Genomic DNA, 16,705 nt, shown 5'->3' on the forward strand with positions numbered 1-16,705 from the left:
ACACGGGGAAGCCGCCCCCGAACCCAGAACCGGGATTGGCCACAGGCACAACCGCGGCCCCACCCACTGAAGAAAGTAAATAAGATCCTGCAAGAATTTTGCAGTAGCTCCGCCTCACCCACGGCGCGAGGGGGTATGGCAAGCACTGGGGGCTGAGCCATGGAAACATTGCCCTATGGGGCGGGGAAACTAGACCAGGCCGTGTGTTGGGGATAGGGTTTCTCTTTGGGGGCGTGGTTTATGGATCCTTGCTTTCCCGCCGACGGTTGGCCACGTCACGTGACATGGGTTGGAAGATGGCGTCTCCCACAGACGGTAAGAGCCGGTTTAGGGACCCTTCGCCTGCAACCTCCTTCTGTGTTCTCCTGGGAACTTCCACTCTCCGTCTGCCCCTCGAACTTACATATCTTTCGTGGGCTCTCCTTTCCCTTCCACTTCTTTTCCATGGAAGGTGGGTGCATCTTCAGTTCGCCGGTTCTTCACAGCGGCTCTGGAGGTGCCCAGTTTCTCTGCAATGTACCAGGCGGGTGGAGGAGGGCACCTGCTTGGGACTCTTTCTGGGCAAAAGGACGAGAGTCGCCTTGGTCCTCCGCCCTGGTCCGCTTTAGTACGCTAAAGCCCCATTTGGGTGAGGCTGAGGGCCGAGGAGGACATACTGCAGAGGAAAGGAGGCGCCTTAGTGTAGCTTTCTCCTCCGGGCGCCCCATTGAAGGGTCGATTCTCCTCTTTTTGAGCATCCGGAACGATTCTCTTAAGCGCTTGCTAGGGTTGGTGGCTGACTTCATCCCGGGTTTGAACCGCAAGAGAAACGTGTCTGCTTAGATTGGGACCGTTGCCCTGGCGGCTAAGGAAGAGACCCTCTCGGTCCCTCGCAGTGAGAGTCCCGAGGAAAATGAGAATTGAGCTTTTTAGCGTAGTCATGCACACGTCTCAACCTCTGTAGCTTCTGCTTTATGTGTTGTTTCTTAAGTCTGAGTGAATGAACGATTTCTGCTTATATGTTGTCTAAGAGGCAAGTCATCTCAGATAGTAATTGAGTGGTTTTGGTATACCCACAGGGTTTGGCGCTCCGTTCTGCTTTAGGGTTAGGACCTTGCAGTCATTTCTGGACTCACTTAATTCTTACTTCGACCACCTCCATCCCTGCGTCCATTTCACTGATAGTTAGTTTTCTGTCAAACAAAGGTATTTTGTGTTTGGAAGGAATCTTGGAAGTTCGTTTCAGGAATGAGGAAATTGAGGCCAGGAAAGCTATACTGAGATCCTACTATATGAAAGGCGTTATTCTAGGTGCTTTGGGAAAGGAAAAGATTAATCAAACACGTAAACACTTTTGCAGTTTCAGGTCTCATTTAAATGTCACCTCCCAGAGAGGCTTTCCCAGAACACAGTATCTGGAGTTGCCCTTCTTCACCATTATTCACTTTCTCTGTACCTTCATCTACAGAATAGTTATTATGTTAACTTTGCCTTTTTCACACCAGATTGTAAATTCCAAGTCTGTCTTGTTCATAGTTGGATCCCAGGGCTTAGCACAGTGCCTGGCAAGCAGTAGGCCTTCAATTCATGTTTATTGAAAGACTGATTAGATATATGCATAAATAATAAATTACTTAGTTTTAAGTTTAACTGAGTCTTAAGTTTTTTGAGCACGGGTACATACTGTATAAGAAATTATGGGTGTTGGGAGTCAAAAGAGATTATTTTGCCTGGGTGCTCTCTTGTTAAAATGTCCTTTCCCCCCCCCCTCAGGAAAAAAAAAGGGCATTTAAAAAATCAACCAAGGGAATGGGGAGTTATTGTTTAATGGGTACAGACTTTCAGTTTGAGAAGATGAAAAAGTTCTGGTGATGGATGGTGACGATGGTTGCACAACAATGTGAATGTACTTAATGCCACTGAACTGTACACTTAAAACTGATTAAAATGGTAAATTTTATGTATAATTTACCACAGTTTTAAAAAAAACCAGCCAAGTGATAGAAGTAGAAGTAATTGCTCTTAAAATTTTTAGCTTATTACTAAGTTGTCTTTATATTTAGAAGTTTTGTTCCTTATGTTTGATTTTTCCCCTGTCTTCCCTCAACTTCTTTTCCTCTCTTTGGCCATGAAGAATACTGGAAGTGTATTTTTTTCCTTTGGTCTTCTGGCCATATCCACTCTCACTCAATGTGCACTCTAGATTTTTAAAACTTTTCATGCTCATCTTTTACAGAGCTTCACCCTCTCCCTGTAATCTTTTTAATCTGACAAAATCAAGTTGAGCACTTTGAACTTAAATTTAGCTTCTAAATAAGTATCTTATCCTAAAATATTCCACTGCCTAGCTCTCTCACTTCTATTTTTAGTGTTCCACCTGTTTCTGTCTTTAAGATTTAAAATTATCACCATTAAATTATCTTGCTATGAAAAAAAGTTTAGGTCATTTAGTGTTCCTCTCTTTTTTTTTTTTTTGGTACGCTGGCCTCTCACTGTTGTGAGCCGTTGCGGAGCACAGGCTCCGGACGCGCAGGCTCAGCGGCCATGGCTTACGGGCCTAGCCGCTCCGCGGCATGTGGGTTGCTCCGCGGCATGTGGGTTCCTCCCGGACCGTGGCACGAACCCGCGTCCCCTGCATCGGCAGGCGGACTCTCAACCATTGAGCCACCAGGGAAGCCCTAGTGTTTCTCTTTTTAACGCTAAAATTGCTGGGACATCTTTGAAAAGGAGAAAATTGAAATCTAAGTAAAGCCATTAATTACTTAATGTATGAGAATAACACTCACAGTAGAGTCTGAGTTATGCCCCAGATTGTGGTATCATAGGGTCACACTTGTTGGTTATTGGATCCTACTCTCAATAAGTTTATTTTGTTATGGTTGAACTTTCCATCAGTAACATTCCTTGGGAATTTGAAAATTGGCATTTTGTGTTTCACACAGCTTTTTTTGGTTGCCATTTTTGGATGCTTTAGTTAGGCAATTTATTAGAGTTGAGTTCTTTCCCAATTAGAATGCTATTGGAAATTCACTTAAATATATAGGTTCAGCTAACATCCATCTTCTCATAATGATACAATAAAAAGAAAAGAAAGAAGAATAAAGGAAAAAAATTTTTCTCCTTTTGATGAAAACTCTTAGGATTTGCTCTCTTAACTTTCCTGTATATCATACAGCAGTGTTAGCTATAGTCATCATTACACCCCTAGTACTTATTTACCTTATGACTGGAAGTTTGTACCTTTTGACCACTTTCCTCCAATTACCCCTCTTCTTACCCCCCACTTCTGGTAACCACAAGTGTGATCTCTTTTCTATGAGTTTACTTGTTTGCTTGTTTTAGATTGCACATATAAGTGAGATCATACAGTATTTTTCTGTCTCTGTTTTATTTCACTTAGCATAATGCCTTCAAGGTCCATCCAGGTTGTTGCAAATGATAGGATTTCCTCATTTATATATGGTCGAATAATATTCCATTGTGTGTGTGTGTATTTTCACAATGTCTTCATCCATCAACGGACACTTAGGTTGTTCCCATGTCTTGACTATTGTAAATAATCCTGCTATGAACATGGGGTCCCTTAGAATATTTGGGAAAAAAATTTAGTTTAGAGAAAAGCACATGTTGACAAATTTTATAAATATGTATGTTTTCTGGGGAGTGAGTCCATAGCTTTTTTTTTCAGATCTTCAAAAATGTGGCTTACCCAGAAAACGTTAAGAACCACTGTTTATATCATTAAATCAACCAATTTATGCAGCTAATTAGTATACCGAGCACACAATATGTACTCAACAAATGTTAGCTGTCGTTTTGTTTTTTTTAAATTAGTTTATTTGGTTGTGCCAGGTCTTAGTTGTGGCAGGCGGGCTCCTTAATTGCGGCAGGTGGACTCCTTAGTTGTGGCATGCGAACTCTTAGTTGTGGCATGCATGTGGGATCTAGTTCCCTGACCAGGGTTGAACCCAGGCCCCCTGCATTGGGAGCATGGAGTCTTAACCACTGTGCCACCAGGGAAGTCCCTAACTGTTGTCATTAATATTGAGCACCTACTGTGTACCAGGGCAAGAATGGAGAGGAAATGGTGTTGAAGAATTAGGCAGGGGCTGGATCATGTAGGATTTTATAGGTCACAATAGATGTGCATTCATGAATTTAGCCGGGAAGAAGTCCTTTAAGCTGGAGAGTGGCGTGAACTGATTGACATTTTAAAAAAAATCTGTCTGGCTACTTTGTGGAGTGTAGATTTAGGGGTCAGGAGGGGGAGGGGTAAGAATGGAAGCAGGGAGACCTATTAAGAGGCTATTGAAGTAGTCCAGGAGAGAAGCTATGGTTCCTTGCTTAATTAATGTGATTTCATGGTGTGTTTTAGAGGGACAAACTACTGGACTTACTAATGGGTTGGTTATGGAAGAGTGAAGGAAAGGGAGGCATGAAGGATGACACCTGGGTTTTTGGTTTGAGAACTGGAGTTGATGGTGGTGCTATTTATTGAGATGGAGAAGACTGGGGAATTATGGTTTTTCACACATGTTAATAGAGAGAGATGTCAAGTAGCCACTTAGATATATAACTCCAAAGTCCGGGGAAAGATTAGGGCTGGAAGTAGAAGTATGAAGTCATTGGCATATAAATGGTCGTAAAGGCTATGGGACTAGATGAGATTTCTTTGGGAGACTTTTGGTAGGGAGTGAAGTCAGCCTAGGGTGGGCCCTGAGTGGAAGAGGAGACTGATGGAGTCAGTGAGGAAGGAGAAAAACCAGCATAATTGTTTTATAGAAGCTGCAAGTGGAGTGTTTGAAGGAGAGTGGTCAGCGGGTGGGTGCTGCAAAGAGGTCACATAAGAGAGAACAGAGAAGTGACCGCTTGATTTAGCAACATAGGTGATAGATAATCTTGACAACAGCCGTTTCCACACATGTAGGGGCAGAAGCCTGTTTGTTGTAGGTTAAGGAGAGAATGTAAGGTGAGGAAGTGGAGACAGGAGGAACAACTCAAGAACTTTTGCAGTGAAGGAGGAGTGAGGAAGTCATGGGGTCAAGGAAGAGTATCTTCAAAGAAGGTAAATTCCAGAGCAGGCTTACTTGCTGAGTTGAGCCAGTAGAGAAAGGTAGAAACTGGTTGTGCAAGAGATTATTCAAGATCACATCTTTGACAAAGCAAGAGAAGATGGAATCCAGGGCCCTATCAGAGGAGTTTGTTTTTCTTGGGAGCAGGGACACTTCATTGATTGGGAGGAAAGTTCAAGAGTATGAGTAAAGATGCAGATGGGTTTGTTGACATTCATTTTTCCCAATACCCCACTAAAATATTGTTCTTGTTTTAGAGATGGGAAAATTAAGGTTTGATGAGGGAAATGACTTATTTGTGTAACATCATGGCTCAGTAGCATCAGTAGTCATAGAACTCAAATCTCTAGACTTCCAGGTGAGTGAGTGTTCCAGTTTGTTATGTTCTTTGAGATTGATATGTCATAAAATGTAAAATAATGTGTTTTGTATCTTCTTAGCTCATCTGAGTGTTTTGTTCTAGGGGCAGATCTGGAAGCATCTTTGCTAAGTTTTGAAAAACTTGACCGAGCTTCACCAGATCTTTGGCCAGAGCAATGTAAGTTCTTGGTTTCTTTATATCAAAATCAATGCAGGAGTGATTTCCCTGGTGGTGCAGTGGTTAAGAGTCTGCCTGCCAATGCAGGGGACATGTTTCAGTCCCTGGTCCAGGAAGATCCCACGTGCCGCCGAGTAACTAAGCCCGTGAGCCGCAACTACTGAGCCTGCACTCTAGAGCCCATATGCCACAACTACTGAAGCCCACGTGCCTAGAGCCCTTGCTCCGCAACAAGAGAAGCCACTGCAGTGAGAAGCCCGCGCACCGCCATGAAGAGTAGCCCCCGCTCGCCGCAACTAGAGAAAACCCGTGTGCAGCAACAAAGACCCAATGCAGCCAAAAATAAATATTAATTAATTAATTAATTTAAAAAAAAAAGCAGCAGCTCAAAAATCAATGCAGGAAAACCAGTGCTACTTTGAGGGAGATTTTTGAAGAGTTATCATTTAGCTGTAGTGATTAAAATTTTAATTTTACTTCAAAGGAAGAGACTGAATTCTGTGGTCTGGTGTTAAGAATAGCTCTTTGGTAGTTTAATTTTTTCTGAACACAGTGTGACTCAGGAAATGATAGAGAGCCTTTAAAAAATAATTATTTTTGGGCTTCCCTGGCGGCGCAGTGGTTGAGAGTCCGCCTGCCGTTGCAGGGGACACGGGTTCGTGCCCCGGTCCGGGAAGATCCCACATGCCGCAGAGCGGCTGGGCCCGTGAGCCATGGCCGCTGAGCCTGCGCATCCGGAGCCTGTGCTCCGCAACGGGAGAGGCCACACAATGAGAGGCCCGCGTACTGCAAAAAAAAAAAAAAAAAAAATTATTATTTTTAAACTTCATCTGTAATGTGTCAGACAATACGAGATGCATAAAGTAATTCCTTACTTCCTTTAAGTATTCTGATAAAGTTAACTGCTGTTATAGTTTAGTACTGATATTTTGGACCTTTTTTTTTTAAATGCTTACGCAGATAGGCAAATAAATATTTTAAGTGTATAGAGAGTTTTTTGTTTTGTTATGATGAAGTCATATGTACAGTGATCTACAGCTTAACATATTCTACCTAGTAACTTATTAATGGATCTTTCCAGGTTGATAGGTATAGACTTACTTCATTTTTTAAAAATATTTCATTGTATAGATCTACTATAGCTTATGTATTCATACCCTATATGGAAACCTAAGTTATATCCAAGTTTTGATGTTACAAACAATTTAACAATGTATATCCTTGCACATATATCTTTGTGCATATGGAAGAGGATGACTGTGGATGGGAGTACCCATTTCCTTACATACTAGCCAGTATTGGATGTTACTGATATTCATTATTTTTAGTTTATATTTCTTTATTAGTGAGGTTGAACCTTATTTTTAAATACCTGATTTTTATTTTTCTCTTTTTTAATATGACTCTTTCTGTGAGATATTTAAATAAACAATTGGATTGATAGAATAGCATACCTAAAAAGGAAATTTTAAATTTTTGGTAAGAGATATTAGATCTCACCACCGTCTTATTCAGCTAACTCCTGATCCTTTGAAGTTCAGTTGAGGCATTATTTTCTCTGAGAAACTTTTCCTGCCTCCTCAGTCTGATTTAGATTTTCATTTTTTGTCCTCCCACAGCAACTGGTATTTTTCTTGAAGCACTTAAAAAATGTTATAGTTATTGATTTACTCTGTCTCTTCTTCCAGACTATAAACTCCTGGAAGACAAGGCTGTTTTCTCATTTGAATCCTCTATGTAAGAGACACTAAAATGTTTACTGAATGACTAATGTTGTGCTTTTTCTTTTTAGTACCAGGTGTTGCTGAATTTGCAGCTTCCTTCAAAAGCGTAAGTAATATCTTACTTACCTAATGAAGTTTTCCCAACATTTTGCTTCTGGGTAAAATCTCAACTATCTCTTATTTCTTTATTTTCAAGAATAATGTCATAGCCTTCAAAATATTTTGTAACCACAGCCCTGGAAATCTGTTTATATTATCATCATGTTAATGATGTTCATGCTCTATTTTGATATTTTGACCTTTGACTATTAGCCTCTTCTCTCAGCTTAAAAGATTTTAAGGTAAGGCAGTTGAAATATTTAATGTAATGCCAGTATTCTTTTTGGCCAAACTATGATTTTGAAGCTTTTCTCTTTTGTTTATGTGATGCATTATGACTTTAACTTATACCTCCCTAGAGGATTTTGAAATTTCTCAGTGGCTCGTCAGAAACTGAAGGAAGACATTCATTAGAGCCACAACTTTTCCGTTTCCAGGACAGCAGACATTGTGCTAGATGCTCTAAATATGTTCTCTTATATATTCCCACAACCAGGAAAATATGATGATTATAATATTAGCTAGCACGTGCATGATGCATACCATATGCCAGGCACTGTTCTAAGTACTTTACGTACATTATTTAGTGTTTACAAAACCATGTGAGGGGGACTTCCCTGGCAGTCCAGTGGTTAGGACTCGGCACTTTCACTGCCAGTGGCCCCAGGTTCAATCCCTGATTGGGGAACTAAGATCCTGCAAGCTGCATGGTGCAGCCAAAAAAAAAAACAGAAAAAGAATAAACATATGAGGTATAGGTACTATTATTATCCCTATTTTACAGACAAAGAAATAGACACAAAGAGGTTAAGTAGGTTACCCAAGATCATAGGCTGTAAATAGCAGAACCAGGCTTTGAGCCCGTAAGTCTAATTACTAGCATCCATATTCATTATACCAGACCTAAAAGCATTTGTGCCCAAAGTTAAAAGCACTGACTGACAGAGAAACTTGGAAGTTAAGTTACTTGCCCAAGTCCTAGTGAGTGACAGGCCAGGATTTGAGCACAGATCTGTCTGATTCCAAAGCTAATGCTCTTTCTAGTATCAAATTGGGGATTTGTAATATAACTCTCTTAGTACCTTACCATATGCTTAGCATTCTCCACTCATTAATAGGGTTAAAGGTGCTGAGTTAAATATTAAGGCCCTTCTTCTGGGCCTGTGGCTTTCAGGTCCTATGAGCATGTTTGTTCAAAGGGAGTCTGACTTTGTAGCCTCTTTCATTTTTTTCAGGAGCTAGGGTTGTATGAAAGCTGGAGTGTCCCACTTTAGTGTCCAGGAAGGCCTGAGCATGAGGTGTACAGGATAGCATAGGGCTTTGGAGTCAGACACACTTGGATTTGAGTCCTGAATCTGCTACTTTACTATCTGTGACATGAGCAAGTTTCCTAACATTTTTTTTTTTTTGCGGTACGCGGGCCTGTCACTGCTGTGGCCTCTCCCGTTGCGGAGCACAGGCTCTGGACGCACAGGCTCAGCGGCCACGGCTCACGGGCCCAGCCGCTCCGCGGCATGTGGGATCCTCCCGGACCGGGGCACGAACAAGTGTCCCCTGCATCGGCAGGCGGACTCTCAACCACTGCGCCACCAGGGAAGCCCTCCTAACATTTTTGAGCCTTAGTTTTCTCATCTGAAAGTACCTCATAGAACTTAGTATAAAATGCCATAATGCATGTAAAACACTTTGCATACTGCCAAGAACTAATAAACAGTACATTGTAGCTATTATTATTAGATCAGATTTTATCTAGTAGATTGAGTAGAAAGTACCTGATTTATTTTTCTTAAATTCTCATTCATAATGAATTTTTAGTTTAGTTAATTATATGCGTTACAACTAAGTACTTTAAGTTGTAAATATAAATAAGTGGTTTTTTGAAAACTTTTATTAGAGCATGGTGTTTTTTGAAAATCTGATTAAATATCTACACTTTTTCCCTAGAAGTATGCACATATATATTGAGTTTTGTTTCTAGGGGTTCAGGGCCATCCCAGGGCCCCAGGTTAAGATCCCCTGGTATAGTCCGATTCCCTGCTGGAGTAGAAGTGGTGAATTTGACCTAGAGCCTTCAAGGTGAGGTAGTATAGAGTAGTGGTTTTTGAACTCAGACTTCATGGGTTTTGAATCCTGGCTCCAATAGCTTTGTGACCTGAGGCAAGTGATTTATAATCTTCCTATACATCTGTTTTTTTTTAATTTGTAAAATGAGGAGGATAATAATACCTGTTTCATAGGGTTGATTTGGAAATTAAATGACATGATGCATATAAAGTGTTCTGCTTGTCACAGAGTGCCAAATAAATGTTAATTTTTAAAAAAGGAAAAGGAATAAATAAGTCCTGGATTTGTAATGTACAGCATGGTGACTATAGTTAGTAATACTGTATTGCATATTTGAAAGTTGCTAAGAGAATAGATCTTAAAAGTTCTCATCATAAGAAAAAAATTTTTGTAGCCATGTATTGTGATAGATGTTAACTGGACTTATTGTGGCAATCATTTCACAATTTACACAAATACTGAATTATTATGCTATACACCGGAAACTAATATAATGTTATATGGCAGTTATACTTCAATTAAAAAAAAAGAAAAAGAGGGCTTCCCTGGTGGCGCAGTGGTTGAGAGTCCGCCTGCCGATGCAGAGGACACGGGTTTGTGCCCCCGTCCGAGAAGATCCCACATGCCGCGGAGCGGCTGGGCCCCTGAGCCATGGCCACTGATCCTGCGCGTCCGGAGCCTGTGCTCCACGACGGGAGGCCACAACAGTGAGAGGCCCGCGTACCGCAAAAAAAAATAAAAATAAATAAATAATAAAAAATACATATGTAATGCCCTTGCTCCATTCTTTCCATGGGACCCTCTCCCAGACCCTGATATTCTAAATCAGTACATCTGGGTTATGGCCTAGTTGTCTGTATTTTTTATAGTTACACAGATGATTCTCATGTGCAACCAGGATTGAAAACTGTTACTCCAAAGCTATTCCAAGAATGGGTTCTCTTTCATGTTTTGTAAGTTCACTTTCAGAAATGAAAAGAAACTTAAAATTCTAAAGTTTTCTGAAATGTTTACAATAAAATGAAATTTCAAGTAATGATCATTCCAATCTTCTCTCATTCAGATTGAAGATTTTCTCATTTTTGGTTCTTCTTTGAATCTTCTCCTCTGCCAGAGAATGTTACTTCCTGATTATTGTTTCAAACAGTTCAGTTGGAGGCTTTCACCAGTACTGAATTTCAAGTAATTTCTTTCACAACTGTACCAATCTTTTATGCATACAACAGTAACAGTGGTCAGACCTAATTCTTCCAAGATCATTTCTTTAAAACCAGCTTTTAAAGATGAGCAGTATTATTTTCTAAGGGTTTTATTTGTAGGCCATATCTGAACCTGGAGAAATCAAGGTCTTTGAAATTATAATTTGCCAGTATTTTCAAACAACCTAAAGGCTGTGTGAAAAACTCCTTTTCTTATAAGAAAGAAGAGTAGGGTCTCTTCATACTTTGCGTATATCTGAATGGATATATTCTTATTTTCTGACAGCCTATTACTAGCTCTCCACCCAAATGGATGGCTGAAATAGAACGTGACGATATCGACATGTTGAAAGGTAAGCAGTGCTGGTGACATTTAACCTTTAACCTGACATTTATGCTCCTCAACAAACTACCATTCCAATTTTTCTCTCATTATTCCCTTACCAGTATTCTTGGCTTCAAATTGCCTATTTAACCATCCTTATTCATGGTTCTTCATGTCTAAATGCCCTTCTCTACTTTTCCATGTGTAGAAATCCTGCCAATTCAAGACTCAGTAATAATGATTTCTTCTGCTGCTAAATTCCTTTAATATTAACTTTATTTTGTATGATGCTTAGAGTTAAGTAAAAGCTCTCACATAAATTTTCTTATTTAATTCTTATACAGGTCCTGTGAGTTAGGTATGATATCTAAATTTCGGAGGTTAACTTAACCAAGGTTTATTAGAAAGAGTTAAAATTTAAACCCTGATCTTTTTTTTTTTTTTTTTTCCTCGGGCCTCTCACTGTTGTGGCCTCTCCCGTTGCGGAGCACAGGCTCAGGACGCGCAGGCTCAGTGGCCGTGGCTCACGGGCCCAGCCGCTCCGCGGCATGTGGAATCTTCCCGGATCGGGGCACGAACCCGCCTCCCCTGCATTAGCAGGCAGACTCTCAACCACTGCGCCACCAGCAAAGCTGCAAACCATGATCTTTTTAAGACTAGTCTCTTACCGCTATAACACAAGTGCTTTATTTAGGATTTACTGCCATATATTGCTGCCAGGACTATTAGCTGACAGCCCCTTAGTGGGTTAAGAGCTGTCTTTTAGTTCTTTCTAGCTCATCAATTTCTCTCATAAAGAATACTGTAAGTAGTGAATATTGTTGTCTGATAAATGACTTGGAACTCAACCACAAAGTTGAAATTTAAATTAAAAAACATTAATTTTCCTTGATTTTGCTCTACTTTATTTAATTTTTTTATCATCCTTCTGGTGATAAGATTCATGATGGTTGTGAAGTAATAGACTGAAGTTAAGGTAAAAAATCTGGGATTCTTAAGCTATTTAAGCAGCTGAACAGATCAAGAAAGCCTACTTATGCCAGATATAGATAATGAGTGTGGCATGATAAGTTGCAGAAAATAACACCTCTATTTGATTTCAGAAGTAATTCATTCTTCTGCATGAAATGCTTAAAAGCAGATCCCCTCCTCCAGCCAAGGGAAAATTAAGTCTCAAGGGCATCTCGGGTTCATTGTTGTAATGTTCCAAACAGACATTTATATAATATCCCATCAGCATGTATTTTCTAAGGAAACTTTAAAGTTTTAGTAAGGGATCAGAGCATTATGTTTCATGCAAATTGACCTATGTCTAAAACCTAAAAGGAATTGGGTGCTATTTAAAGGAAAATCTCAGAAAGTAAGTTTTTATTTTAAGTATACTGTCTTCTTATCTGGTAAACGTAAAAATTTTTATAGGAATTTGATTTGAAGGTAAAGTTTGGATTAATATTTAGTCTTTGTTTTCTAAACTTAGGGAAATAGGGAAGAGTGTTTTATTGCTGTTTTATTAATTGGAATAATGAGGACTTGTAAATGACAGTGAGACAGAGATCTGTCTGTAGGCTTTCTCAATTCTGTGTCGGATCACAAGTTTCATATTTTAATGGTGTATTCATTTTGTGTGATTGGCAAAATGAATGTAATAAAAGGATCCTCAGGATAAAACACATAATTTGCTATTGTGTCTATGATGACTCTCTTCTCATTAAGTGGGTAAGCTCATCTGAGGCATTTTGCAGTGGTGGAAAATTCACTGGTATGTGTGTGTGTGTGTGTAGGGGGAATGATTGGATGAGAAGAGATGAATCCATTTTCTATTTTTCTATAGGAATTAAACTTGAAAACATTTATAACAAGGATTTGCAACCTGAATGAGTTGTTACTAGAAAGCAGTGGAAAGAAATGTTAATGAAATAAATGATTCTGTTTCAGAACTGGGGAGCCTCACCACAGCTAATTTGATGGAGAAGGTACGAGGCCTTCAGAACCTGGCCTATCAGTTGGGGCTGGATGAGTGTGAGTACCCAGATCACATTTATTCAGGGTTGCATGTTGTATATTTCGTGATGAGTTCTGTCATAATTCAGAAAGTATCTTTATTAGGTGTTTTAAAGGTAAGAAGCCATTGTAATCAAAAGTATGCCACTTATGATAGAGTGTGCTGGAATAATTACTGAGTTTACTAGGTTACAAGTTGTTTTTCGCCGTACAATGAAAATATATTGGAAACTCTTAGAGTTTTAAGTGATAGAATGTCGTCAAACTAGCTTAAGCAAAAGAAGGATTTTATTCACATAAATCAAAATTCTAGGAGTAGAAATAGCTTTGAGCATCTCTAGAGCCATGACTCATTATTTATTTACTTTTTATTGAAGTATAGTTTTTTAAAAATATTATTTATTTATTTAGCTGTGCCAGGTCTTAGTTGTGGCACGCAGGTTCTTCGTTGTGGCATGTGGGATCTTTAGTTGCGGCATGTGAACTCTTAGTTGTGGCATTTGGGATCTAGTTCCCTGACCAGGGATCGAACCCGGGTCCCCTGCATTGGGAGTGGGGAGTCTTAGCCACTGGACCACCAGGGAAGTCCCTGAAGTATAGTTGATTTACAATGTTGTAGTAATTTCTGCTGTGCAGCAAAGTGACTCAGTTATACATGTATATACATTCTTTTTTATGTTCTTTTCCATTATGGTTTATCTCAGGAGATTTGATATAGCTCCCTGTGCTATACAGTAGGACCTTGTTTATCCATTCTAAATGTAGTAGTTTGCATCTACTAATCCCGAACTCCCAGTCCATCCCTCCCCAGATCCATGACTCTTAATAATGTCTTTGGAATGTGCTCTTGTTCTTACTTTTTGAGTTTTGCATCTCAAAGCTCTGCTTCACTCATGAGTTATTATTCTTCTTTGATCTAGCACTGGGGAAGGTGGCCAGTAGGAACTCCAGTTCATGTCTTTAAATCTTGTAATCCCAAAGGAAAGAACATCTTTTCTGAACATTCCAGAAGAAAGGTCCTGGGGAGGACTCTGACTGTTCCATCTTGGCTCACATATCTATCCTGGAACCAGTCCTTTGGCCAAATAGCAAAGAGCACCGAGATGGGCCAGGCCTGGGGCCTGGCTGCAGAGGCAGGTTGGAATGGTTAGTCTGACTCAAATCATGTGGAATGCAATAGGGGAGGATTGCTTCCCCAAAGGAAGGGTTATATAACAGACCAAGAACATAATCTAGCATGAGTAATGCTTTTAAAGTTCTCATCTATTCCTGTCTACTGTCCATTCTTTTAGTTTAAAATTATTTCTTTAGAAACTATATCTCTTTCCATACTGTATTCATTATAAAACTGGAAAAGGAATTGTAGAAAATTTTCATTTTGTAATTGAAAGAAATACTCAACATAATTAGAGTGGTTAGAACTTTGTTCTCCTTGGATAGGTACCTCCAGAGACCTTCATAAATGCACAATTTTGAGAGGCTACTATAGCTTATAACTTTCTTCAGAACTGCAAGTTTTGTACTGATTAGCACAATCCCAACAATAGTTTCACAAATTGTTTCTCTTGTTTATAGAGCATATAGTGGGTTTGTCCACATCATTGATTTTACTACCAAATTCAACATTTCACTTTAAAATATAGTTTAAAACTTCTAATTTTTGACTAATAGACAACACTTCCTTAGTCCTCTTTATATTTTCTTTATTTCCATTACTGTCATTAGCAGGTGACATTCTTTTACCAAGAAAACATTTTTTAATCACTTCATGAATCAAGGAGCAGAGAACAAAAAACTGCTTTGAGGTATGGTTGCTAGGTGGTCTGCTAGGTTCACTCATTGTTACCTAACTCCCCTGTGTACTAGTCATTTATTTCTCGTGATTAACGTTTATGTCTTGGCAAAATTACTGATTACCGTGTATGTCATGGACCTCAAGGGTTTATAATGAAAACCCTGTGATTATTAAATTCATGAATGTGAGGCTTGTACAGTATAGAACTTGATTCTGTTTTTAGCTCTGGATAATACATGCTGTAATGATCACAGCGATCAATCCTTTATCTCTGTGTCAATTTTTCTTACGAAATAAAGTTTTATGCTCATTATATAAAGAAGATGCTATATTACCAAATGTGTTTTTCAACAGTGTTGTCTCTAGTTTGTTGTAGATAAAATTACTAAATTTCCTCTGATTAGTTTTTCTTTTTCTATTTTCCTACTGAGAAAGATAATGAAGTATTTTTTCCCCACTTTTTATTATGGAAAATTTTAAACATATACCGAAGGAGAGAGAGTAGAATATTGACCTCATATACTTATGACTTGGCTTCAATAGTTAGCATATGGCCAATCTGTTTCACTTATACCAACCTACATAATTACTTAAAAGCAAATCTCAGGCATCATATCGTCTCACTACCAAATAACTTCATATGTGAGTCCAAAATACAAGGACTCTCTCTTTCTCTCTCTCTCTCAATCCTTATTCTCTCTCTCTGCAATTCCATTATTGTGCCTAAAAAATTTTAATATACTTGCTTAATATCATCAGATAGCCAATCAGGATTCAGATTTCCTGGTTGACTCATAATTGTCTTTATATAGTTGATTGGTTTGAATCAGGATTTAAATAAGGTACTGTATTTGATATGTTTCTTAAGTCTCTTAATCTGTCAGAGTTCCACCTCCCGTTTATTTTCCTTTGCCATTTATTGTTATTTGTTCTGTAGAATTTTCCACATTCTGGATTTTTTTGCTTACATCCCTGTGGTAGTGCTTAATATGTCCATCTATCCCTTTTTATTTCCCAGTAACTAGATCTAGAAGCTCACACAAATACAGGATTGATTTTTATTTTTATTTTCAATTTGGCAAGAGTATTTCATAAATGGTGTTGTATACATCCTATAGAAGGGTACATCGTGTCTGCTTGTCTCTCTTTGTGATGTTAAGATTAATTCATTGATAAAGGTATTGCTAGCCTCATCTATTATTCATTGTAAAATTCTTCATCAGCCTTACACCCAGAGTTTTAGCAGCCTTTGAAAACTGCCTAAATTCACTATTTTATTATAGGTTGAGAAATGGTAATACACTAATTCTGTCATTCCTTCTTATTAGCTAGAATTTTTCTGTAAAGAACTTTATCTTATCAACTATGTATTATTTATTACCTTGAAAGCTGTTCTTACTGGATGAATGATTCTTTCTCTTTATCAGTTTTTAGAATAATGAGTCGGTTCTCTGAGCATCAATAAATCTGTGTTAATGTCTTTCCACAGAATCAAAAACTTGGTGTGGTTTGTTTCAGTTTTTAATCCACACAGTTAAAATCATTATTATTTTTAAGTATTTATATTTCTGAAACTTAAGGCTTTGGAGGTAGGGGTTTGAGGTCACCTAGCTTAGTCACCTTAAGCATGGAACCAAAATTCTGCCAGATGAGTTCCATGAGCACAGCTGAGAGTTTTCAAAATTATTTCCTAGTCAAAATTCAACCTTCTTTCAACTTCTGTAGCAGTGCTTTGCTACTGATTGTTATTTTCCCCAATCATAACAATTAGCTGACATACAGAAAATAGTTTTTAAATTTAGAGTTGGAAAGAATCACATTGATATGGAGTGGACTTCTTGGATACAAACTCTTTGTTTTATTGTATATAGTGTATTTGCATAAAAACAAGATCTTTTTTTTGTCCTTA

The 16,705-nt window shown here is 38.7% G+C and overlaps 1 protein-coding gene across 7 annotated transcripts in view; it reads left to right on the forward strand.

Annotated features, from left to right (window-relative positions):
- The first annotated feature begins 10 nt into the window (after positions 1 to 10).
- LIN52 (lin-52 DREAM MuvB core complex component) overlaps positions 11 to 16,705 on the forward strand; it is a 118,132-nt gene continuing 101,437 nt past the window's right edge. For 2 of the 7 annotated variants that reach the window (XM_049706789.1, XM_033402239.2), the window contains exons 1-5: positions 14 to 315; positions 5,515 to 5,589; positions 7,382 to 7,419; positions 10,962 to 11,028; positions 12,936 to 13,019. In XM_049706789.1, coding sequence (XP_049562746.1) covers positions 285 to 315; positions 5,515 to 5,589; positions 7,382 to 7,419; positions 10,962 to 11,028; positions 12,936 to 13,019 — 295 coding nt within the window. In that variant the 5' untranslated portion in view covers positions 14 to 284. Of the gene's footprint in view, positions 316 to 5,514; positions 5,590 to 7,381; positions 7,420 to 10,961; positions 11,029 to 12,935; positions 13,020 to 13,982; positions 16,651 to 16,705 lie in introns of those variants that run through there. The other 5 variants (XM_033402322.2, XM_033402116.2, XM_033402186.2 and 2 more) reach the window with 5 other exon arrangements.

This window comes from Orcinus orca, chromosome 2 (genome assembly GCF_937001465.1).
Source record: "Orcinus orca chromosome 2, mOrcOrc1.1, whole genome shotgun sequence".
NCBI lineage: Eukaryota > Metazoa > Chordata > Mammalia > Artiodactyla > Delphinidae > Orcinus > Orcinus orca.